A 26,144-nucleotide genomic window follows, 5' to 3' on the forward strand; every position below is an offset into this window, starting at 1 on the left:
GCATCTACCTCAGAGCTCAGTAATTATATGCTGAATGAACGAGAGGTGGCAGAGGTCACTTGACCTCTGTGAGCCTCAGTTTCCACATGTGTAAAGTGAGTCTAAGGATACCTCCCGTGTAAGGTCACTGTGAGGAATTTTTTTTTTTTTTTTTAATGGCTGCACCGCACAGCTTGCGGGATCTTAGTTCCCCCACCAGGGATTGAACCTGCGCCCTCGGCAGTGAAAACATGGAGTCCTAACCCCTGGACCGCCAGGGAATTCCCACTGTGAGGAATTAAATTGATAAAATCCAGAGAACACACACAGCACAGGGGCTGGTACTTCGCAGGTGTTCAATCCACATGGTAACCATATGGATATTATTGCCAAAGCTCTTCTGGCTGATTCCTAAGTCCTAACTCCTTTTATTCCTAAGTCCAAAGTGACACTGTACAAACAACCATTTAGACGATAACTATGTAAGATAAGTATCCCTTTTGTTACCATCATCTTCATATGCCTCGTCTTACTAGCACTTGGAATATTCTCTCTGCTTTTGTCCTTATTTGGCACAAAAAGGGTCGGTAAAGTTTGCTCAAACCCCTCAGAAATAAGCATCAACATAGCAAAACAGCTGTAGGCCAGAGATTACAAACTGTCCGGTGTTTGTTTAGCCTGCAAAGCATTAAAAAAAAAAATTGGTATTAGAATTTGAACTGTTGCTAACCTTTAAAATCAGGAGATTTTACAAAACAACCTGGGTTTCCAAATTCTCTTGACATTGGACCATCTGGCATCTCAGGCCTGCTTCCCTTGTGGCAGCGTTGGGCTGGAGCTAAATCCTGGTGGAGCAGATCCTCTTTGATCCCTTGGTGGCTCATGAAGTCAGTTTAATGGGTCGTTATTGGTTGTGTGGAAAAATGAAGTAGAGCAGGAGGGAAAATAGCAGGGTATTCTGCCATAGTCGTAAGGGAAAGGACTGCTTTGTGGAACTAAGTCTAGTTACATGTGTGCAACTGTGAGCACATAGACATATGTGTATGACTTGGATTACAAGTAAAATATATATCTTACTGCGGGTTTTAGCCAAAAGTTTGAAAGTTTGGCACGATCTCCATCCAGTCTGATTCACTCAAGTTACCTGCCTCCCTTGTAGCCATTTGAGCTTGAGATGAGGTTGTCTGGTGGCGATCAAACCAGTTTCCTGCGATCTGCTGGGGCCTGGCAGGGTCCCTGTGCTTTTTCCCTGGCTCTGAGTATTTGTTTTTGTTTTGGTAGTTATTTTTAGTTTTAGTTTTTAAATTGAAGTATAGTTGATTTACAGTGTTGTTAGTTTCAGGTTATACATATATATGTATGTATATATACGTATATTCTTTTTCAGATTCTTTTCCCTTATAGGTTATTACAAAATATGAGTAGAGTTCCCTGCGCCATACAGTAGGCCCTTGTTGGTTATCTATTTTATATACAGCAGTGTGTATATGTTAATCCCAGCCTCCTAATTTACATGCCCCCCCGACCCCCGCCCGCCACTGACTCTGAGCATTTGTAAGCAGGGGATGAAGGCAAGGACTCCGTCATCTCCACTCTGCGAGCAGGTTCCTGATCTGGCTGCAGCCTAGGCCCTGGGACCCACGACCCAGACCCCAGATGCCCCAGCCTCTGACCACCACCCCCCTTTCTCTCCTGCTTCCCCAGGAGAACCCGTATGTCATGCGCCGGCCCAACTTCCAGGCCCTGTCGGGGAACGAACGCTTTGAGGGCTTCTGCGTGGACATGCTGCGGGAGCTGGCCGAGCTGCTGCGCTTCCGCTACCGCCTGCGGTTGGTGGAGGACGGGCTGTATGGGGCGCCCGAGCCCAACGGCTCCTGGACGGGCATGGTCGGCGAGCTCATCAACCGGGTACGGCGGGGCTGGGGCTGAGGAAGGGGCCGTGGGTCGGGTGAGCAAGGGCGGACAGGCGGGCAGCCAGTGGTGCCTCAGAACCAGCCTGGTGCATACAAGGGGCAGGAGCCGATGGTGCGCTGTGTCCGTGTGGCTGGTGAGCACCACGGGGCGGGCACAGTGGGTAAGAAGGGCGATGCATCCCTTCCCGTGTTCCGCTTTCAAGTGCTTCCCTCACGCCACCTTGGCTTAGTCGGTGCTCGAAGATGTGTTGAGTGAATGAAAGAGACGTGGAGTGGGACTTGGACAGACGTGGAGGAGGTGGAGAAGGCTTCCTGTGAGAGGCAGGGATGGGGCTAGGCGGCCGGGACGGCGCCTCACGTGCGCTCTGCCCAGCACCTGCCAGGAGGTGGACATGGAGGCTACCTATTGCACTCACAAGGCCACGCATTCAGTAGGTGTTTATTGAGCACCTAGTGTGTGCCTTGCACCACGCTGGCGCAGGATATAGTGGTGAGCACAGGGGACCTGGACCCTGCTCCCAGCAACTTAGGGTCCCATTGAGATGCAGAAAAGCAAATGACCACAAGACAGAGCCATTGGCTGATGGGGAAAACTCAGAGGAGGGACCCAGAGGCTCCTGACCCGCCAGGCATCCAGGGAGGGCTTCCCAGAAGAGGTGACGCCCAAGCAGATTCCCAAAGAGTGTGAAGGAGTCAGCAGGGTGAAGGGGGGGTATGGGAGAAGGGCAACGTGTTTGATGGCATTTACAAACAGCGGGGGCTGGGGTGGGAACATGAGTAAGAACGAGTTGGGTGTGGGGCATTTTAGAAGAGCAGCCGGGCCCTGAGTGTGGGCAGGATTTGAATGTAGGTGAGGAGGGCAAGAGGCAGTGGGGTGGGGGGTGGTAGGCAGGGGTGCAGCGGAAAAAATATTTTGGAGTCAGACCAACCTGGGTTTGAGTGCTGGGGTGAGTCATTTCTTTCCTCGGAAGCTCAGTTTCCCCTCCCTAGGATGGGAATAATGATACCTGACAGGTCTGTAGTAAGGTTACAGACACGCTGCACACATTGCTTGTCATAGGTGGTTCTTCTTTTTATTCCAGTCATGAGAAGCCATGTGGGCGAATGCCCAAAAAAGACAAACAGGCCCCCAGCTTAGGGGCATGTCCAGGCCAGGTGTGTGGAGCAGGGACCTGTGGCCACAAATGGTCAAGGTGGCCTTGACATTGGACTTGGCTGACAGCGTCAGAGACTCTCACCCTCCTGAGCCCCTGAATGTCACCAGGAGAGACTCAAAAAGGCCACTTTGCTTGACAAGGATGTTTATCCCGTAAGGCACTGATTTTCAAAAGGTGTTTTGACTGCAGAGCCTTTTTTCCATTTGAAAGCGCCCTCAGAGCCCTGGACAAAACAGAGCTGCTCTGGGGGAGACAGAGGTCGGGGTGTCCCCCGGGTTCTGGTGGCTCGGTCTCCCTCACCCCACCCAGCTGGCAGGCCCGAGGCACTGCCCTACAGGCAGCCAGCTGGTTGAAAGCTTCTGCCCTGGGTGGGTTCAAGAGTCTGAAGCCAGGGCCTGAGGAGATAGGAGGCAGGAGCTGGTGGCCGGACGCCCACCTCGCTGGCAGGCTTCCCTGTGACCTCATTGCCATAGCCTGGTCCCCAGTCTCGTAAGCTCAGAACTTCTGTTCATCAGGGCCCCCAGAAATTAGACTCCAGGAAAGCAGCCCTCCCCAACCAAAGTCACCATCAACTGGACATCTGTTTATTCAACTGGACATCTGTTTATTCATCAACAAAGAAGTCCTATTTACAGCTGTATGACCTTGGGCAAGAGTCTTAACTCCCTGTGCCTCGAGCCTTCCCTTAGGACTTGGTGTGAAGGTGCCTGGGGTGAGCATAGCAGGGCTGGGAGCTTTTCTCATTGGTTACTGCTCTTGTGGTCCTGAGTCCCGTTTGAATCTCTGCTGAGCATTTGCTGTGTGACCTTGGGTGAGTTACGTAATCTCCCTGTAAAACTGGGGAAATAACAAATGCTAGCACATAGGGCTGTTGTGAGCATGAAAGGAGTTAATCCATGTAGGGGCTTGGAACAGGGCCTGGCAGGTAGTGGGTGCTGTGTGCCTGTGCTCTCTTTCGATCATTGTTAGTGTTATTCCTGCCAGCACGTACATACATTCATGCGTTCGTCCGTCCTCCAGCCAGCTAGTATTTATTGAGTGCCTACTGTATACCAGGCCCTGTGATACACCCTGGGGATTCAGTGGCCTGGCCTGGCCTTGCTCTTAGGGTTAAAGACTTTGGCCCGCAGCCAGAGGTCCATGGGATGCACCCCCTGCACACAAAGGGCTGAGCTGGCTCAAATGAGGAAACAGAATCATCGGGGCTGCTGGATGGCCTGCGGGGAGGTCAGGGGAGGCTGGAGAGGGCCAGGACTTGGTGACCGCCTGTGGCGGGGGCGGAGGAGAGAGGACGTGAGCGTTCCTTCTGTTTCTGGCTTGGGCAGCTGGGCGATGGCGATGACATTTAGGGAGAGAACACTGGAGGAGGAGCAGACTCAGAGTGCAAAGGATGGGCGGAGTTTGGCCTCTCCAAGGCTCAGCTGCCTGCTGTGGGATGGCCAAGTACACTGAGCTTCGCACAGATACTCAGCACCGTCCTCACGGCGGCAGCAGCTGACGTTTGTGGACTTCACGCCACGTGCCAAGAACTTTTCAGGTGTTCCTTAATTCTTCTAACAATCCTTCCTGGCCCAGAGGATCACTGCCCTCCTACCGATGTGAGATCAGGGGCTCAGTAGTGAAGGGACTTGCCCCCAACACGCAGGGCTGCAGCCAGGTGTGACTGACCCAAGGCCTGTGTCCTTTCCAGACACCCAGCAGGTACTTGGGAAGCCTAGAGTGGTCAAGGTGATGCCCACGCCATGCCAGGCTCTTGTCCGAACTGTATGAACTTGTGTTAACTCCTTGACTCCTCACGGGCACCCCCTGAGGAAGGCCTGGTGTTTGCCCAGTTTTCTCTAATGGACAGAGTAAGGCACCAAGATACCGTCCAGGCCACATGGCTAGTGACAGGCAGAGCCAGGGCTGGCACCCCAGCAGGCTGGCCCAGAGCTGACAAGTGACTTCCAGGTGGAAGATAGCCCAGGGCACCAGCATCCCCCCAGCTACCCCCCCACCCCCACCCCCGGGCCAGGCTCAGGGCTTGTAGGCCAGTCTCGAATTATGGTCCATTTGTTCCACCCAGTGGCCACTGCTGGAATTACCTTTCTCCCTGCCGTCACTGCTGCGCTGTGAATTCAGGCCCCGCCCCTCTCACCAGCCTCCTCATGGGCCTCCTGGCCTCCCATCTCTCTCCATTCCAGTTTGTCCTCCAGTAGGATCTTTGTACGATGCAAGTCCGACCTATCGCTCACAGGCTTTAGCTGTCACCCCCCGGGGCCCTCCAGTCTGGCCCTTAAGGACAGGGCAGATATCTTAGGTCGGGTTTCCAGGAAGCAGATTCCGAGGTGGAGATTAGCAGGCAGGAGGTGTGTGGGGTGCCCTCGGAAAGCAGGGAGTAGAGGAGCAGGCTTGGGCAGAGGGAGGAGTTGAGTCGTGCTGCAGTCATGACTGGGCCTCAGCCGTCCTACGGGCAGCTCTGGAGCTGGGATGGCCATCAAAGACATCCCCCTGAGGTAAGGGGGAAGGCTTTTATGCCCCCCACCGACACGTCATTGGATGAGGGCTGTCCTCGGGGAGGGTCAGGACCTGGGGCAAAGGCGTTCTTCCACCTACAGAGCAATCAGCCACCAACACCTGGGGCCATGAGTGCCTGATCCGGAAGGAGGGTCTGGGCGGCCACCATGGTGTCCACTACAACTGTGAGCTGGTTAGACGCCAGACACAGCCAGCTTCAGGTTGCCTGCTTTCCCGTGTGGTCCCTGGCAAGCCACTTCATCTCTCTGAACTAGCTTCCCCTCTTGAAGTGGGAACGATGTTCCCTCCCTCACAGAGTTTTGTGGGGAGTGGGTGAGGGGGAAGCTGGAGGTCCCAGAACAGAGTCCGAGTCACCCGGGTCTTGCAGGTAAGGAGTTTGGATGTTCTTGTTGTTGTTTTCTTTTTGACCGAGCCAAGTGGCTTGCAGGATCCTAGTTCCCCGACCTGGGATTGAAGCCGGGCCCCAGAATTGAAAGCACCGAGTCCCAACCACTGGATGGCCAGGGAATCCACACCCCCTTTTTTTCTCTTTTATTTATTTATTTATTTATTTATTTTTGGCTGCGTTAGGCCCTCGTTGCTGCGCGTGGGCTTTCTCTAGTTGCAGAGAGCGGGGGCTACTCTTCGTTGCGGTGCCTGGGCTTCTTACTGTGGTGGCTTCTCTTGTTGCGGAGCACGGGCTCTAGGCGCGCGGGCTTCAGTAGTTGTGGCATGCTGGCTCAGTAGTTGTGACTCTCGGGCTCTAGAGTGCAGGCTCAGTAGTTGTGGCGCATGGGCTTAGTTGCTCCACAGCATGTGGGATCTTCCCGGACCAGGGCTTGAACCCGTGTCCCCTGCATTGGCAGGCAGATTCTTAACCACTGTGCCACCAGGGAAGTCCCTTTTCTCCTTTTTGGATGTTATTTTTACTGTGTTATGAAGTCACTGGAAGGTTTTAAGCAGGGAACGTGCCATGATCTAATTTGTTTATTCTTTTTTTTTATTGAGGTGAAATTCATATAACATAAAATTAACCAAATTCAGTGGCATTTAGTATATTCACAGTATAGTGCAACCATCACCTCTATATAGTTCCAAGACATTTTCATGACCCCCAAAGAAAACCCGAACCCATTAAGCAGTCACTCCCAATTCCCCCCTTCCCCAGCTCCAGGCAACCACCACTCTGCTCTCTGTCTCCATGGATTTACTTATTCTAGGCATTTCATATAAATGGAATCAGCCAATATGTGGCCTTTTGTGTCTGGCTTCTCATACAGCATGATGTGCTTGAGGTTCATCCACGTTGTAAAATGATGAGTACTGCCTTTTTAGGGCTGACTAATATTCCATTGTATGGATATAGGACCTTGATTTAATTTCAAAATCATTAAAAAATGATTATTCTGGCTGCTGAGAAATAACTGCAGTGGACCAAGAGTAGAGACAAAGTGGTCCATCTCAGAGACCATTGGAAAGTGTGGAAGAGAGAAGATGCTGGCTTGTGCTCGAGTGGTAGCTGTGTCAGGTGTACCACCAGGTGGGATGTGTGCCAGAGGGTGAGAGGAATCAAGAGTGACTCAGGGTTTGGCTAAGCAGCTGCGCAAATGGCAAGGCCAGTTTCCACCATGGGGAGGACATAGGAGGAGCAGCTTGGTGGGGTCGGGGGTCGAGGGGATAAGAGTTATCTCTGGGCGTGGGTCGTTTGAGATGCCTATTGGAAATTCAAGGGGGAGACAAAAGGATTTCCTTGTGTGACTGAGCATGAATTATTTACTTAACTTGTCCACTATTGATGGATATTTGGGTGGTTTCCAGTTTTTGCAGGCATAGACAATGCTACCATCAATTGGATTGGTGGGGGTATTCCTGAGGGATAAGTTCCAAGTGGTGGAGGTTCAAAGGGTATGAATGTTTTTTAAGTATATACTGCCAAATGGCCCTTCAAAAAGGTTCCACCAATTTATATTCCCACCAAAAGTGCATGAGAATGTCAAATTTTCCACACTCTTGCCAACAATGGGTGTTATCAATCTTTTTTTTTTTTTTTTTTAATTTTTTAATTTATTTATTTATTTTTTTTTTTTTAACATCTTTATTGAAGTATAATTGCTTTACAATGGTGTGCTAGCTTCTGCTTTACAACAAAGTGAATCAGTTACACATATACATATGTTGCCATATCTCTTCCTCAATCTTTTAAAAAAACCTTTGCCAATCTGAAAGGCTAAAAATATCTCATTGTTTTAACCTAAGCAGAATGTCACATGGCTGCATATTAACTCCCATGTGGATGTACTGTAATTTATTGAAGCATTTTTTATATTTAGTTGTTTCCAGGTATTTTTAGATGTTTGTTTGTGCTGTTACAAACAACCATAAGCAAACATCTTTATGCATGAAAGCTTGGCTTGCATTGTAGCTGATTAGGATTGAATCTCAATAGAATTACCAGGTGAAAGAGGAAAACCCTTCGTATGGCTTTTGTTATATACTGTTGAACTGCTTTCCAGAAAGACTACATCAGTTTCTTTTTTTTTTTCTTTTTTAACACCAGTTTCTATACAGACTCCTTCCTTTTTTTTTTTTTTTTAAAGAAGCAGTTTTTAAAATTTTTTTAAAGGAACTCCTTTATCTATTTATTTATTTATTTTTGGCTGTGTTGGGTCTTCGTTTCTGTGCGAGGGCTTTCTCTAGTTGCGGCGAGCGGGGGCCACTCTTCATCGCGGTGCGCGGGCCTCTCACTATCGCGGCCCCTCTTGTTGCGGAGCACAGGCTCCAGACGCGCAGGCTCAGTAACCTCCTGTCATTTTCATAGATGGCAAGTCATTTTGATTTTTCCTGCTTTGTCTGGTGGACCACAGTAGGGCTTATGTGGCCAAGTGATAAATGGAGTCTGAGCCCAAGTTCCACTCAGAGTGGGCCTGATAGGCCCTTGGACTCACTCTGTGTTTTTCCAGGTCCTGGTTGTATAATTGGAATAAGCTTTCTGACCCGTGGAGTCAGGGTCATTACAGTAGAAAGAGCCAGTGTAAGCCCCTAGAACTCCCCCTGTTTCCCAGGATAGTAATCCAAAAGCAATTCTACATCCTTTGGAGGAATTGCAGAGATTAGTGCCGCCATTAATGGCTTGAAAGAAGCAGGAGTAGTGATCTCATCCCTGTTCAACTGGCCTGTTTGGCCTGTGCAGAAGGCAGGTGGATCTTGGAGAATGACTGTGGATTCTTGTAAATGCAATCAGGTGGTGACTCCAATCGCAGATGCTGGCCCAAATGAAGTTATCTTTACTGGAGCAAGTCAACACAGCCGTCGGCAGCTGGTGTGAGCTACTGACCTAGCAAATGCTTTTTTCTCCATACCACTTTCCAAGGACCACCAGAAGCCAGGAGTATAAACCTTCAGTCTTGCCTCAGGCTGACATCAACTCTCTTGCTTTCTGCCATCATATAGACCAGCAGTCCCCAACCTTTTTGGCACCAGGGACTGGTTTCGTGGAAGACAATTTTTCCACAGACTGGCGGGGGGCAGGTCGGGGGGATGGTTCAGGCGATAATGCGGGTGATGGGGAGCCATGGGCAGCGGCAAATGAAGCTTCACTCGCTCGCCCGCCACTCACCTCCTGCTGTGCGGCCTGGTTCCTAACAGGCTGTGGACCTGTATTGGTCCACGGCCCGGGGGTTAGGGACCCCGATATAGAACACCGAGAACTTGGTCTCTTGACGCTGGTCCATCACACTGGCAACATTTTGCTGATCAGATCTTATGAGCCTGAAATAGCATTTAGTGAGGAGGTTGGCAATAAACCCACGGCTGATATCAGTCAGTCAGTGTCCAATCTGGAGACAAAACAACACCAGTTACTTGAACAGAATCATATCAGCTATTTTTGTTTGTTTGTTTGTTTTGTTTTGTTTTTTTGGTTTTTTTGGCTGCACCTCGAGGCATGTGGGATCTTAGTTCCCTGACCAGGGATCGAACCCATGCCCCCTGCAGTGGAAGTGCGGAGTCTTAACCACTGGACCGCCAGGGATTTCCCCTCTTATCAGCTATTTGAACAGAGAGAATTTAATACAAAGAATTGTTAACTAGGGATTCCCTGGCGGTCCAGTGGTTAGGACTGCATGCTTTCACTGCTGAGGTCCCGGGTTCAGCCCCTGATCAGGGAACTAAGATTCTGCAAGCCACTCAGTGCAGCCAAAAAAAAAAAAAAAATTGTTAACTAGATGTAAAGTTGTTAACCCACTAACTGAAAGAGTAAAAAGAAAGCTAATGGATCCTGAAGGTAGCAGCTGGAGGAAGCAGCCACCACCCTGAGGGCTCAGGGGAAAGGGGAAGAAGTTGGAAAGATTAAACCTTAGAAACTCAGACGAGGGTCCCAATAGAGCTGAAACTCAGACCTTTGCTGTTTGTCTGGTATTGCGGACATTTGGTGGGTTTTTTGGCTTTGAGCAACAACTTATACCTGGGTATAACTTGTGTGTGCTGCTTTAATCCCTTTACCAAACAACCTGTAAGGCTTTTCATTTTGAGGGAGGCCCAGAGCATGCAAAAGCTCTGCAGCAGGTCCTGGCTTCATGCAAGCTGATCTGCCACCTGGGCCTGATGACCCGGCAGATCCCGGGAAGTGTAGCGTGCTGCTGGCAAATAGGGAAGCAGGCACCAAGAGGTGACTCGCATGCAGACCTCTAGGGTTTTGAAGCAAATCATGCTGTTTTCTGCAGATACTATTCTCCTTTTGAGAAACCGCTCATTACCGGGCCCTGCTAGACACTGAACACCCGCCCATGGACATTGAGTGACCCTGTGACCTGAGCGCTCATGTGACCTGGGTATTGTCATTTTTGCATCAGTCAGGGGTCTACCAGGAAACTAATCACTCCAGATATTTGTGGGGTTTTAAAAAATATTTATTAATTTATTTAATTTTTGGCTGCAACGGGTCTTAGTTGCAGCATGCGGGATCTTTGTTGCGGCATGCAGGATTCTCCGCTGCAGCGTGTAGGCTCTTGTTGCGGCCCGTGGGCTTCTCTCTAGTTGTGGCACACAGCCTCAGTAGTTGTGGCACGTGGGCTTAGTTGCCCCGTGGCACGTGGGATCTTAGTTCCCTGACCAGGGATCAAACCCGCATCCCCTGCATTGGAAGGCAGATTCTTAACCACAGGACCACCAGGGAAGTCCCCAGATATTTGAATGAAGAGAATTATTTACTAGGAATAAAGTTGCTAACTAGTTAACTGAGAGGGTAAAAGTTGAAGTCCAAGGCAGGAATCAGCAGTTTTTCTGCAAGGGACCAGATGTAAATATTTCCGGCTTCCAGGTCATCGTGTCACTACTCAACTCTTCCATTGTATGGAAAGCAGTTGTAGACAATACCTAAACAAGTGTGCCTGGCTGTGTTCCAATAAAACTTTATTTACAAAATCGGGCAGATGGTCTAGACTTGGCCTGAGGGCCATAGTTTACACACCCTTGCTCTCTCTCAGGCATCATGGAGGTAGCAAGGCAGGAAGTGGCTCTGTCTCAAGTTCTGAAGGAGCAGAGAAGAGCTGAAACTCGGAAACTTAGAGGAAGGGCTCTGTGGGGCGGAAACTCAGACCCCGAGGAGGGGGCACTCGCCAGCTGGTGCTGGTGCCCCAAGAAAGGCTCGGCGAGGCTGGTTCTGCAAGTGCTGGGAAGCTGCAGACTGAATTTGTCTGCTGCCCTGTGGAAGAAATGCTGCTGCCTTTGGTGCAGAAAGGCTGGAGACCCGAGAGTAGACCAGAAGGAGCAGGTAACTCTCCTTCCTCCAGCCTTGCAGCCTTCCTCTAGTGCCCCCTATTGGCAGAGCCTGTCAGGGAGCTGATAGCACAGCACAGATGGTTTGCACAGAGCTGGTGTACAGAGCGGGCTGGGGCAGAGGGACAGTCACCAGTGCTTTAGTTGGTTTTTAAGCATTTAGACAATCCCCCTGTCATTTCTACAGGTGGCTTATCATTTGGATTCTTCCTGATTTCATCCCAGAGATTAAACTGTCAGGGTTCCCTTGGGGAGGGAAGTCTTCTCTAAGGAACAGGTGTCCCTTTTGGGAAATGAAGGGGGAGGAGGAGGAGGTGGAAAGGGGGCAGGGGTTCCAAAGACTCTGAGAGGAGTCTAGAAGAACTTGCAGCATTTAAGGATCTGTCTGTCCTCCATTCGGAATTCATCTCAAGTCGGACCACCTCCTCTCCACCTCCACTTAGCCCCGCCCCCAGCATCTCTGTGGACATCTTTAGTCGGCTTCCACTCTTGCCCCTGTGGTCTGTTCTCAGGGCGGCCAGATCACGTTACCCCCCGCTGCTCACACCCTCTGATGTGATGTCCTCTGTTGCCCTTGGGGTAGAATCCGGCCCCCTTCCCCTGGCCTGCAAGGCCCTGCAGGGCTCTGGTTCCCACTCTGCTGCATTTCCCACCACCCCACCACCCTTTCTGCTCCAGCCACCCTGGACACTGTCTTAGGTGCAGTGGGAAAGCCACCCAAGGGTTTTTAAACAGGTGACTATCATTTTGGATGGGGGGGGGTGTTATGAGCAGAGGCAGGGGGCCAGTGAGGAGGCTGATGGGTTATCGTGGGGGGCCTTTGCCAGGACAGACCTCCTGTGGGTGCATAAAAATAAAGATTCCTGTATTAGCTAACATTGTTCCCAGCGATTCACATATTAGTCATGAGAGTGGCAAGTGCACAAGAAAGGAGAAAACCGGGAATTCCCTGGTGGTCCAGTGGTTGGGACTCTGCTCTTTCACTGCCGAGGGCGCGGGTTCGATCCCTGGTTGGGGAACTAAGATCCCACAAGCCGTGGGGTGTGGCCAAAAAAACAGGGGGGAAAACCCACTCCTTACTCTCAACACCCAGGAATTCCCAGGGGTATGCTCTGAATCCAGTGTGTTCTGGACCCTTGCCACACATGGCCGCCTCTGGATTCTGCCTTGGGGACGTGCCGTCTCTCTCTCACCCTGCTGTAGTTGTTTCGCCTGTGCCGTCTCTCTCTACTCTTGGTTAATCTTCTGGGTATGTCCTCTTTCCCTGACATCGAATTGTCTTTCAGATCTCTTCTCTCCTAGAGCCTGGATTTCATTTTGGGTCTACGTGATCTCTCCCTGACCTTGGTTTTGTTTTCAGCCTGTGCCACCGCTCTTTGCAGTATCTTTGGATCCTGTGCCCTCTCTCCCCACCCCAGTTCTGTCCCAGTCTGTATTACCTCATGTGCTCTCAGTCTCAGCCCCTTGGGGGGTGCGTGTGTCCCTCCTCCCAGGCCAGTGATCCGGGACCTTGACTCTTATTTCAGCCCCAGGGGGGGGAGGACTCTACTTGAATTTGGAGTCAGTACTGGGGCCCAGTTGAGCCCTGGGCGATGGAATCAGTATGCCTGGAAGGAGTATCCTCGGAGCCGGGTCCCAAACCCAGGAGACATCTCGCTCACCACCTCCCCCCGCCCAATTTTACAGAGGACCAAACTGAGGCCCAGAGACATGGAAGCCCCTGCCCCTGGTCACCCAGTGAGCTTGGGGCAGAGCCAGGCTCTCTACTCCCACCCCCGGCCCTTCCCATCGCCCTGCCCCCTCTGTCATGTATGTGCACACGTGAGGCCACATGTTCGGGTGTGTGCACTGTGCCTCTAGGGAATGCCCCCCACGATGTCATCGCTCCTCCCTACACTCGTGTACAGGGCCGTGTTTGTCTGCCTGAGTCCACGTGGACAGTATGTCACTGGGTCAGCCTGTGTCTGGGCACGCATGTGTGGATATGGCATGGTGTGCACATGTTGGTGGTGTAGACCTGACCGTGTACAGTGCTCACGTGTGCAGTGTGTGTGTGTGTGTATGTGTACGTGTGTGTGAAGTGCCAGGTTTTTTCCCAGCCTGTGTCCTGCCCACAGCTAACGACTGGCTGATGTCCACTTGGGCAAGAGCGAGATGGCCCCTTTGCATCAGGCATTCCAGTGTGTCAGCCAGACCCCAACACACACCCTTTTGTCCGCCATACCCCACCCACTGCCCACCCTTCACCACTTCAGACCTGGACCCCAGCCACCCCTCCCCGACTCAAGACCACATGCAGCTTCTCCTGAGGTCATTATCTCAGCTGAGCCGGGCGTGGTCCTGTGTGTCAGGGGTGGCTTCATGCACACATCTAGGTCCCTGGTGTCTGCCAGGGGCAGGAGAGTGGAGGTCATGTCTCTGCTTTATGGTCCCCAGCCCCTGCCTTTACTCCCTAGTGCCTTTGTCTCTCTGAGCCTCAGTTTCCCCTTCTATAAAATGGGCCTAGTAGTGGCCCTCAGGGAGCTGTTAAGAGGATTATACAAGATAATCTATATAAAGTGGCATCTAGCATGGAGCCTGGCACATAGTAAGCTCTTGATAAATGTTACCCGTTAATTGTTCATACAGAAGAGAAAACCAAGGCTCCAAGAGGGTCCTGAGTGGGTCAGCGTCCAGGCATCTCAACTCCAATCTCAGGCTCTCTCTTCAGGACCCCGGCATGGTGGGAGTGGGGGGGGTCAGTGGTAGGTTTTATAAAGCAGGGTCTTAATGATGAACTTGACTGGGGAGCGGGAGAGATTGGATGAGGCAGGGCAGCCGGGCAGGAAGGAGGCCACAGGAGCCGCTTACAGCAGACGTGAGATGACAAGGGTCCGACTGGAGGCCCGAGGTGCACTCTTGGAGCCGGTCCCCTGGCTCCTTCTGCTGTCCTCTCTCTTTGCCTCTCTCTCAGCTTCTGATATTCTAAGTCGCTCCCTCAGTGCGTTCTCTCTAACTGCCCATCTGTCTCCCTGGCCCGCCCATCTGCCCCCGCCCCGCTTCCCCTCCAGCAGAAGGCAGACCTGGCTGTGGCTGCGTTCACCATCACAGCTGAGCGGGAGAAGGTCATCGACTTTTCCAAACCCTTCATGACCCTGGGAATCAGCATCCTCTACCGCGTGCACATGGTACGGTTCCCCTGGAGACATGGAGGCGGGGGTGGGGGCTGGCCCTGGGGCCGGACACCCAAGGGAGGCAGAGGCTGTGGGCTGGACCTTGGATGGGCCGGTGGGGCTCATGGGCCCCGGGGCTGGGGGAGGGGCTCAGGTCTGTGTGGCTCCGGCTCTCACTCCCTCTCCCACCAGGGCCGCAAGCCTGGCTACTTCTCCTTCCTGGACCCCTTCTCCCCTGCTGTGTGGCTCTTCATGCTTCTTGCCTACCTGGCTGTCAGCTGCGTCCTGTTCCTGGCCGCCAGGTGAGTCCACTACCTGCTGCCTGGGAAGGAGAGGGCGGGGAGGAAGCACGAGCTGGGGTCTCCATGCCTGACCTTTCTGTCGTCTGTCTGGACCATCCTCGGCCTCCACTTGGGGCCTTGGATTCCCTGCACCCTCCCTTCTCCCTTTCTGGCCCTGTCTCTGTATTTCCTTCTGGTGGTTCTGACTTTTGCTCCGTGGTTCTCTCTGGGCCTCTCCCCTTCCCGTTCTTTCTGTCCCCCTCCCCTTTTGCCCCCACTGTCTCTGTTTCTCTGCGTGTGTGTGTGTGTCTCTCTCTGTTCATCTCTGTCTCTCTTCCCCTCCGTTTTTGTCCCCCCATCTCTTCTGATCACGGTGGCTCTCTTTCCTCTGTTCCTCTCCTTTTTCTCCCCATTCCCCGTGTCTCTCCACAGGCTGAGCCCCTACGAGTGGTATAACCCGCACCCGTGCCTGCGGGCACGTCCCCACATCCTGGAGAATCAGTACACGCTGGGCAACAGCCTCTGGTTCCCCGTGGGCGGCTTCATGCAGCAGGGCTCGGAGATCATGCCCCGGGCACTGTCCACACGCTGCGTCAGCGGAGTCTGGTGAGAGGTTGCCTGTCTGCCCCAACCAGGGTTGGCGGGGGGTGGGGGGGGCGGGGGGGCTTCTGAGGCCTGGGCCCATTCCCATTCCCCACCCCAGCTGTGTGACAGGAAGTGGGTGGGGGCAGCTGAGCCCCAGCTCTGCCACTCGCTGGCTGTGTGACCTTGGGTCTCCATGCCTCAGTCTCCTCATCTGAAAAATGGGGATAAAAATGCCCATGTCTCAGGTTGTAAGGATTCGGTGTGGCTAAGGGATGGGAAAGTGCTTCTGTTGACCTGAGGGGTTATAATCAGGACAGTATTGGCATTGTTACTGCTGTCTCGGACATTGCCCGGGCAGTCACAGAGACACTAGAATCCTTGAGCCAGGACAGCCTTCACTGTCCAGAGGCTGAGGCTGAGGCCCAGACAGGGACATCTGCTCCCTCAAAGTCCCACGCGGATCCCGTAACATTTTTTCTTTTTTTTTTTGGCCACACCTCGCATGGCTTGTGGGATCTTAGTTCCTTGACCAGGGATTGAACTCGGACCCTCAGCAGTGAACACACCAAGTCCCAACCACTGGACCGCCAGGGAATTACCCAGACCCAGTAACTTATTTTGAACGGAACTTATTTTGCCCCCAAGACAAGCTCCAAGAACCTATGTGTCAGAGAGCAGACACTGAAAACTGGTGGTGTCTGGCCCATAGTTTAAAATTTTTTGAATTAGTTGGCATTTAAAAATTGGGTAAATTCACTGACAAATTCAGATGTCTCTTTTTGTTTTGTTTTGTTTTGGCCACGCTGCGCGGCTTGCGGGATCTTTGTTCCGGGGCACAGCAGTGAAAGCCCGGAATCCTAATCACTAGGCCACCAGGGAACTCCCCAAATTCAGATTTCTCACTTTTCTCGAAGATTTGGGAGATCTGATAGTGCTCGGCTGGCATGCCCACCTGCCGTCGATGCCTGTTGCACTGGCCTCAGTCCTCTCCCTCCTTCAGTCACTTAAAAAAAAAAAATTTTTTTTTTTTTGTCTGCATTAGCTCTTTGTTGCTGTGCACGAGCTTTCTCTAGTTGAGGCGAGCGGGGGCTACTCTTCACTGCGGTGCATGGGCTTCTCATTGCGGTGGCTTCTCTTTTTGCGGAGCACAGGCTCTAGGCGCACGGGCTTCAGTAGTTGTGGCGCACGGGCTCAGTAGTTGTGGCTCGAGGGCTCTAGAGCGCAGGCTCAGTAGTTGTGGCGCACGGGCTTAGTTGCTCCGCGGCCTGTGGGATCTTCCCCGACCAGGGCTCGAACCCGTGTCCCCTGCATTGGCAGGAGGATTCTTAACCACTGCGCCACCAGGGAAGTCCCCCTTCAGTCACTTTCTGGCCTGGCTTCCATAAGCACTCACATTTGCCACCCTATCTTTGAAATAGCAGCTGGGCTTGGCTGCAGTTCATATAACTCTTCTCAGCTCCTTTTCCTCATTAGAACCACGGAAAGCCGAGGAGCATGCTTAGGACAAGGAATATTCTCTGGTTTTATGGATTAGAAGACCGAGACCCAGAGAGAGGAAGTGGTTTGCTAAAGAGCGTGCATTTGGCTAGAGGCAGGGCTGGGCGGAGCCAGCCTCCCGCCCAGTGCCACCCACCCCATAGGCCCTGGGTACCTCTCCAGGGCAAACCGAGGCATTGGGCCTCCTCCCCATCAGTCAGAATCCATGCTCAGTAGTCATTCAGCAAGAGGTGCTTCTCAGGCCCTTCCATGTGCCAGGCACTCAGGTAGAAAATCAGTCCTCAAGAGGCAAAGGAACTGAGAATAAACAGATAAATAAACACAAGGACATCATATTTTATGCCAAGAATATGTCCCGAAGATATTGTTTGATTCAAAACTTGTTTGTTCAAGACTAACCATAATGGTGGCAGGTTTTTCTCTTTCCCAGCTAAGCGAGGCTAACTACCATCTGGCAGTTGTTTGCAATTTGCTTGGTCCATTGGCTTTGAAACTTTTTTTTTTTTTTTTTTTGGTTGCACCAGATCTTAGTTGTACCAGGCGGGGCTCCTTAGTTGTGGCTCCAGGGCTCCTTAGTTGCGGCTCCAGAGCTCCTTAGTTGCAGCACGTGGGCTCCTTAGTTGCAGCACGTGGGCTCCTTAGTTGCAGCAGGGCTTTGAAACTTTTTTTTTCTTTAATTTTTAAAATTTTCTGGATGCGCCACGTGGCATGTGGGATCTTAGTTCCCCGACCAGGGATCGAAACCGTGCCCCCTGCAGTGGAAGCTCGGAGTCCTAACCACTGGACCGCCAGGGAAATCCCTAAACTTTTGAATCTTGATGATTTTTTTTCTTTTTTTAACATTTTGGAATTGGCATCATGCCAGGAGTTATACCCTGTATTCATTTCCTGTTGCTGCTGCAACAAATTACCACAAACTTCGTGGCTTAAAAACAACATAAATTTATTCTCTTATAGTTCTGGAGGTCAGAAGTGCAAAATAGATATGACCGTGCTAAAATCAAGGTGTTGGCAGGGCCAGTTCTTCTGGAGGCTTTGGGGGAGAATCCATTTCCTTGCCTTTTCCAGCTTTTAGAAGCTGCCTGCGTTCCTGGGCTTGTGGCCCCTTCCTCCATCTTCAAAGCCAAGAGCATAACGTCTTCAAATCTCTCTCTCTGACTCTGACCTCCTTCTTCCGCATAAGGACCCTTGTGATTCCATGGGCCCAACAGGATAATCCAGGCTAATCTCCCCATCTCAAGACTCTTAACTTAATCATATCTGCAAAGACCCTTTTACCCTGTGAGGGAACATACTCACAAGTTCCAGGGGTGAGCATGTAGACATCTTTGGGGGGCAAGCCTTTCTTCTGCCTACCACACACCCCGACTGAACTTTATTAACATTTTTTAAAAAATAAATTTATTTATTTATTTGTTTTTATTTTTGGCTGTGTTGGGTCTTCATTGCTGTGCGAGGGCTTTCTCTAGCCGCAGAGAGCGGGGGCTACTCTTCGTTGCAGTGCGCGGGCTTCTCATCGCGGTGGCTTCTCTTGTTGCGGAGCACGGGCTCTAGGCATGTGGGCTCAGTAGCTGTGGCTCGCAGGCTCCAGAGCGCAGGCTCAGTAGTTGTGGCGCACGGGCTTAGTTGCTCCGCGGCATGTGGGATCTTCCCAGACCAGGGATCGAACCCGTGTCCCCTGCATTGGCAGGCGGACTCTCAACCACTGTGCCACCAGGGAAGCCCAACATTTTTAATATAATGATGTATCAGATGTATGTAAACTGTGCTATTGAAGAACCAAACAGGGTGCAGTGAAAGAGAACAGTAGAGAATGAGGATGCTCAGGAAGGGCCCCTCTGAGGACGTGACATCTAGGCTGTTTCATCTGAAGGTGCAAACAGAGGCATGCCTGCCAAAGAGAGGGAGGCGCATTCCAGCCAGGCACGAGAGGGAGGCACGTGTGAGGAGGCGGCTGAGAGGACATGAAGGGACCCGCTGTGACAAATCTGGCCGAGTCCCCCAGTCAGGTGGGGGACCAGTGACCAACTCTCTACAGCCCATCCCTTCTGCTGCTTAGTCAGGGACCCTCTTCCCCAGCTGGGCGTTCTCTGCCCCTTCCCATCGCTGTCACCCAGGAAGCCCCCAGTCATGCCCCCTCTCTCACTGGTGCCTTTGACCCCAGGCTCACTCTTGTCTCCACCCCGAGTCTTCCCCCACATTCAGTCATTCAACAGATGTTTCTTAATCTCCAGATGTGACCTTGGCCTGGTGATTCAGCAAGCCAGGGCCGGTGGTAGGGCGGCGGGGGTGGGTGCCAGTGCCCTAGGGACTTGGCCGCCACCTGAATAGCAGCAGCTTGGCCAGAACTCCCCTCCTGGGCCCCTCATCTCATGTCCACACGGGCCATAGCCCCCTGCCGCCACACCCAAGGGCTCGTCATGGTTCAGGACAGCTCTGCCTTGGAAATCAACGTTTCTTTTTTTTTTTCTTTTAATTAATTAATTAATTTTTGGCTGCGTTGGGTCTTCGTTGCTGCACGCGGGCTTTCCCTAGTTGCGGCGAGCGGGGGCTACTCTTCGTTGCGGTGCGCGGGCTTCTCATCGCGGTGGCTTCTCTTGTTGTGGAGCACGGGCTCTAGGCGCGCGGGCTTCAGTAGTTGCGGCACACGGGCTCAGTAGTTGTGGCTCATGAGCTCTAGAGCCCAGGCTCAGTAGCTGCGGCGCACGGGCTTAGTTGCTCCGCGGCATGTGGAATCTTTCCAGACCAGGGCTCGAACCCGTGTCCCCTGCATTGGCAGGCGGATTCTTAACCACTGCGCCACCAGGGAAGCCCTCTGGAAGCAATTTTTAAACCCAGGGAGTCTGGCTCCAGATTCCATGCTCCCAGCCCCTCCACTAGTCAGCAGTCAGCCTTCTAGATGCTGGGGTCACTGAGGGGGGCACCACCAACGGGGTGCATGGCCACAGGGGCAAGGTGGCAGGGGTGGCTCCAACCTGTAGCTCACCCCTCCCACCCCTCAGGTGGGCCTTCACCTTGATCATCATCTCCTCCTACACGGCCAACCTGGCTGCCTTCCTCACCGTGCAGCGCATGGAGGTGCCCGTGGAGTCGGCCGACGACCTGGCGGACCAGACCAACATTGAGTATGGCACCATCCACGCTGGCTCCACCATGACCTTCTTTCAGGTAGGGCCCCCGGAGCCACCCAGGCTTGGTTTCGGGGTCCCCGCCGTGCACAGCAGCTCAGGGTGGGGCAGTGCGTTCCTCAGACGCTTCCCGCGGGGCCTGTAGGAAGTAAGCTGCCCTGTTTGGCTCGGACACAGGTCTCCCTGCAGCAGGCTGGGCCCTGGGTAGGTGCGGTGGAGCATCTGCTCCCGGCTTCTCTGAATACGGCCTGGGGACGCTGGGAAGACAGGGCTGGGTGTCAAGCCGAGCCGAGGCCCAGGGGTGGAAGAGAGAAAACGGGTTGAAAAACAGGCTGTGGCCCCTTCTTCCCAAGCCTTCGGTCCTCAGGATCCTCGCTGGGCTGGTGGGTGTGGGGTTGGCTTGGATCTGGCCTTGAGCAGTCTGTCTGTCTTGTGTCTCTCCTCTGTCTTTGGCTCTTCCTGTCTTCCTCTGGTCCCCCCGCTCTCTCGGGTTGAGGGAGACTTTCTAGAGGGCAGGGGACAGGACTCAGGGGAAAGGCAGGAGTGGAAAGACCCTCACCCGTCTTCCCCTCATGCGCCCTCTGCCCAGAATTCACGGTACCAGACGTACCAGCGTATGTGGAACTACATGCAATCGAAGCAGCCCAGCGTGTTTGTCAAGAGCACAGAGGAGGGCATCGCCCGCGTCCTCAACTCCCGCTATGCCTTCCTGCTCGAGTCCACCATGAATGAGTACCACCGGCGCCTCAACTGCAACCTCACCCAGATCGGGGGCCTCCTGGACACCAAGGGCTACGGCATCGGCATGCCGCTGGGTATGGCGGCAGTGGGGCGGGGTGGGAGGCCGTGGGTCCCCAGGCAGCTGATACCAAGCTGTGTGCGCAGGCCAGGGAGTAGGCCAGGCCCTTCCCGAGCAGGCAGGGCGTGCTGTGTGTGGCCTCCTAGCTGTGTGGCCTTGGGAAGGTGATGCCACCTCCCTGAGCCTCCGCACCTTCCACCTGCATATAAACAGGCCTAGGAGCAATCAGCTCCAGCCCTGGAGGGCTGTTGCGAGAACCCGGTGAGATAGTGCACAAGTCAGTGCATGTGAGCCGTGAGGCTTGCTGCCCGGTTTTATTTACTTCATATTCTCTGCACCAAACCCACAGCCTGGCTCAGAGCAGGTGCTCCAGCAACATAATGGATGTTGCTGGATGGGTGGAAGGGAGGGAGAGAGGGAAGGAGGGAGGAAGAATGATGGATGGATCTGCTAGGGGGACTTGGACATGCTTTTTCAGGGCTTGGTGCTGGAAACTCACCAACGATTTTGCCACCAAATTTTGGCATTTTGGCTTTTAAACCCACCTATATTCTGATGACCACTGCATTTCTTAGCTATGACTACATAACAAATTACCCCAAATCTTAGCAGCTTTGTGATAGGGTCAGTGCTGTATCAGGGAAGCAGTGCAGCCTGGTGCTTTGAGGGACAGGCTCTGGAGTCACAACAACCTGGAATCAAATCCCAGCTTCCTCCCTGACTCAGGCAAGAGCGTCACCTGCTTCATGCAGATAATGAGGGTGGTAGGTAACACGTGCCTCACAGGATTATCGTGAGACTTAAATACACTTCTGTAGACAAAGGGTCTGGCACATAGTAAGTGCCTGATAAATACCAATCACCCCACTTGCCTGTATCCCTAGTTCCTGGCACCTGGTAGATGCTCAAGAATTATAGTAGTGAATGAAGAAATGAGTAGAGGGTAGGATATGGGTGGGATGTTTGGGGCCCAAGGATGGTTTAAGGGGAGGATCTGAGGGTAGAGAGGAGAGAGGTGGTCCAGGGTTGGGGCCACGCAGAGGAGAGGTGTGGCTGGGGATTCGTTCACTTGGCAGATCTGATGCCCTACTGTGTGCCAGGACTGCTCTGGGTGCTGGGATGCCACAGCGGGGAGCTAGCTGCCCAGCCCCCACCTCCAGCCGTCTACTAGGGGTGCAGACAGACAATAAACACATAGCTTTATAATGTGATGTCAAGTAGTGTCAACTGCTCTGAAGTAAATAAGGGGAAGAGATGGACAGGGAGGGGGGGTGCTTGCTGTCATTTTAAACAGAGTTAGAGAAGAGCCCCTGAGGCACCCTGTGAGCAGAGTCCTGAGTGAAGTGAGGGAAGGAACATTCCAGGCAGAGGCAAAGGTCCTAAGGGAGCCCCAGGTGGTGGGACCAGTGAACGCAGAATCTTGTTGAACATCTGAACATTTTTTTTTCTAGCTGCAGACAGAGCCATTGGAGAGTTTTAAGCACCAGAGAGGCATGATCTATGGCTATATTTCTGAAATTGTCCCTCTGGCTGCTGTGTTGAGAAGAGCCTGGCGGGGGGAGAGTGAGGGGGGGCCACAGGGAGAGGGGAATGGTGACAAATGTGGCAAGTGGGGGCTTGGCCCAGGGGTGGTTACAGGGGAGGTGGCGAGCAGTAGTCAGATTTGAAGGTGGGCCGGGAAGATGCTGGGGACGCGGCAGAGCTGGGAGGAGAGGAGCTGCGGAGGGGAGGGAACATCTGGGGTTTGGGCAGGCAGGGCTCCAGGGTCCTGATGACCGTCCACCCCACCGTGTGCCCGGTCCAGGCTCCCCGTTCCGGGATGAGATCACACTGGCCATTCTGCAGCTTCAGGAGAACAACCGGCTGGAGATCCTAAAGCGCAAGTGGTGGGAGGGGAGCCGGTGCCCCAAGGAGGAGGACCATCGAGCTAAAGGTCAGCCACCCCTGCACGCCGTGCCCTTCCCAAAGGCCCCTGGCCGCTCCTGGCCCACACAGCCCGACCCCTGGCTCTCCCCCTCCACCCCCAGGCTTGGGCATGGAGAACATCGGCGGCATTTTTGTCGTGCTCATCTGTGGCCTCATCATTGCTGTCTTCGTGGCAGTCATGGAATTCATATGGTCCACGCGGAGGTCGGCAGAGTCAGAAGAGGTGAGGAGGCTGGCGAAGGGTGTGCGGGGAGAAGTGGGACCCCAGGGGCAGGGGGTGTGAAGACTATGGCATTGGGAGCTGTTACTGGAGGAATGCGAGGGTTGGGGGGCTGGGAGCTGGGGACGTGAGAGGATCGGAGCGACTCCAGGGGTCCAGGAGGTCCATGAAGAGGTGAGAGCAGGGAACTCCCTGACGATCCAGTGGTTAGGACTCTGCGCTGTCACTGCAGAGGGCCCAGGTTCGATCGCTGGTGGGGGGAACTAAGATCCCCCAAGCCGCGGTGCGGCCAGAAAAAAAAAAAAAAAAGAGGTGAGAGCAGACGGAAGACGGGAGAGAGGGTCCACGGACATGAGGAAGGACAGAGGGGGAAGAGGGCGCAGGCAGAGATGAGGATGCAGGGGAAGGAGTGTGGAGGGGCAGAGAGAGAAGGATATGGGGAAAGAATGAGGTGGTAAAGCAAGAAGAAATAGGAGGAGAGACAGGGGCAAGCAGAATGCAGCTGAATGCGACAGCAGGAAGACAGACTTGCTGGCTGGTCTCAGCCCATACACAGGCATGGTGGTACCCAGCCATACTGCTCCAGTGCTAACCCCGCGGGCCCCCGTGCTCCTCCACGATTCCAACCTTTCCCTCTCTCTGCCAGCCTCCAGCCCCTCCTTCCCCTCCTTGCTTTGAGCCCATGACCTTGCTTCTACCGGCCTGAGAAAAGCAGAGGAGTCGGAAAGCATGTCGAGCCCCACCTCTACATCTAGCTACCCTCATGCTTTCTCCACTCGCCCCGTTAGTGACTCCAGATGAACATACACGCTCCTCGCTAAGGTTTCTCCACACGCGCCCCGTCTCCTCCTCTCTCGCCTTCCCAAGGACATTCCTCAGCTGTTCTCTCCTTCCCTCCCGCATCATCTGCTTTTCTCCCTCTACTGGATCAAGCCGGGCAGCATACAGACGTGCTGTCATTTCTCCCATCTTCAAGGAACCCTCTCTGGACCCCCTTTCCCCTCCTAGTCACCGCCCCATTTCTCCCCTTCTGTTGTAGCCTTGACAGGGTGTGTCCCTCTGCTGTTTCCAGTTTCTGTCTTCCCATTCAGTCTTGGACACACTCCCATCCAGCTTCTGTCCCCATCTCTCTTCTGAAGCCAATCTTGCCACCAGTGACCTCCGCATCTGAAATCCAGCGCCTGAGTCTCCGGCCTCATCATCATGAGGCAGCCATGGGCTTCAGCACAGCCGATCACTCTCTCCTCATGACCCTCTCTTCCCTGCTCCTGCCTCATTTTCCTCCTACCCCTCTGGCACTGTTTTGTTGGGGCGCCCTAGGGCTCGATCCTTGGACTTCTTCTCTTCTCTTTCTCCATTCCCTTGGTGACCCCATCCAGCCAAATGGTTTGTAAGACCATCTGTATGCTGATGACTCCTGTATTATTTATCTTTTGCCATGTAACAAATTATCCCCCAATTTAGCAACTTAAAACAGCAAACTTCTATCAGTTCACAGTGTCCATAGGTCAGGAATCTGGGAGCAGCTTAGCTGGGTGGTTCTGGCTGCTCAGTGTCTCTGGTAAGGTCATGGTCATGATGTTGGCTGGGGCTGCTGTTGTCTGGAGGCTCGACTGGGGCTGGAGGATCCACTTCCAGGATGGCTCACTGTCTCAAAATGTACCTGTGGGGTTTTAATTTATGGACGTGACTGAGCAGAAGAGGCCAATGCCAGTGAAAGAAGAATTTATTACTTACATTACCTGACAGGAGGGGGCCTACCACGCCACATAGGGCCACAAGGAAAGCACCAGATTTGGTCAGGAGGCAGAAGAAGGGAGAGAGAAACCTAGGGCAGGGCCTTTATTGGGGTTTCCATGAGAAAGGCAAGGCAGCTAAGGAAACGGCTTAGGACTGGGCAGTGTGAATACTGTCAGCAGGCTCTTGACTAGAGGGGTGGTCTCTAATTGTCTGGTACCCGGCCCTGGGTTGATTTAGGGCAGGGGAAATATTGGCTTGGTGTGTGAGAGTCAGAAAAAGGGGGTGTATAGACTCAGGATTGGTTGGTTTTCATGTGAAAGGCAGGTTCCCAGCCCTTTGCTATCCCTAACAATTGGCTAGCTCTGGGAGGGCAGTCTCTCCCTGGCTAGCAAGATGTTTCAGATGTCAAAACATCCTAAGATAGAGAGAATAAAAATACACTCATTCACATAGCAGTTGGCAGGAGGCCTCAGTTCCTCACACAGGGACTTCTCCATAGGGCCGCTTGAGTGTCCTCACACCGTGGCAGCTGAGTTTCCCCAGAGCGAGTGATGCAAGAGAGAGCCAGGAGGAAGCCAAAATGTCAGCTGACCTAGCCTTATTCTGTTGGTCACACAGTGAACCTCGTACAAAGGCAAAGGGGAGTACACAAGGGTGTGAACACCCCAGGGGCAGGATCTTGGAGGCTGCCTACCATAACCCTCAAATGTGTATCCCTTACAGGGACCTCTCCCTGAACCCACGGTTTGTAAATTCAGCTCCATACTTGACATCTCCACGTGGATGTCCACCAGGTAGTGCGTGACGTCATGTGGCCAACACAGAGCTCCTGCCCACCCATCAGGCAATGCCATCATTCCAGTTGCTCAGGGCAAAATATGTGGAGTCACCCTTCACTCCTCCCTCTTTCTCACACCCTCTATCTGATCTCTTAGCAAAAACTGTTGGCTCCACCTTTGAAATATACCCAGAAATCAACCCCTTCTCACCTCCTTGGCCACCACCACTGTGGTCCAGCCACCGCCATATCCTGTCTGGTGATCGTAGCAGCTTCCTAGTGGGCCCCCTGCTCTTGCCCTTGACCTCCCTACAGTCTGTTCTCAACACAGCTCCAGAGTGATCCTGTGAAAGCACAGCAGTCCTATGCTTAAAACTCTCCAGTGGCTCCCATCTGGCTCAGAGTAAAAGCCAAACCCTTACAGTGGCCTCTGGGCCTTACGCAAGCCGGCCCCCATTGCTCCTCTGACCTCATCTCCTCCCTCTCCCCTTTGCCCACCGCACCTTGGCCACCCTGACCTGCTCCACATTCCTCCAGCACCTCACACCTGTATCCAGCTGAATTGTCTGCCTTCCCTCCTGCCAGGCCCCACGCAGCTCATCCCGCCCTGCCTTTGTCTACTTGCAGGTCCTCTTCTCAATGAGTCTCCCCTAAGGACCCATCTCAAAATTCAGCATCACTCCCCACCCACACCCCCACCTATTTTCCCAGTTTAATT

General features: G+C 53.1%; 1 protein-coding gene across 2 annotated transcripts in view; it reads left to right on the plus strand.

The window, feature by feature from the left end:
* GRIK5 (glutamate ionotropic receptor kainate type subunit 5) overlaps positions 1 to 26,144 on the plus strand; it is a 51,001-nt gene that overhangs the window by 23,198 nt on the left and 1,659 nt on the right. For both annotated transcript variants that reach the window (XM_061174459.1, XM_061174460.1), the window contains 8 exons: positions 1,684 to 1,887; positions 14,374 to 14,487; positions 14,665 to 14,774; positions 15,186 to 15,359; positions 19,838 to 20,003; positions 20,553 to 20,778; positions 22,567 to 22,695; positions 22,790 to 22,911. In XM_061174459.1, the coding sequence (XP_061030442.1) occupies positions 1,684 to 1,887; positions 14,374 to 14,487; positions 14,665 to 14,774; positions 15,186 to 15,359; positions 19,838 to 20,003; positions 20,553 to 20,778; positions 22,567 to 22,695; positions 22,790 to 22,911 (1,245 nt within the window). The remainder of the gene's footprint in view (positions 1 to 1,683; positions 1,888 to 14,373; positions 14,488 to 14,664; positions 14,775 to 15,185; positions 15,360 to 19,837; positions 20,004 to 20,552; positions 20,779 to 22,566; positions 22,696 to 22,789; positions 22,912 to 26,144) is intronic.

Source organism: Eubalaena glacialis, chromosome 18 (genome assembly GCF_028564815.1).
Source record: "Eubalaena glacialis isolate mEubGla1 chromosome 18, mEubGla1.1.hap2.+ XY, whole genome shotgun sequence".
Lineage (NCBI taxonomy): Eukaryota > Metazoa > Chordata > Mammalia > Artiodactyla > Balaenidae > Eubalaena > Eubalaena glacialis.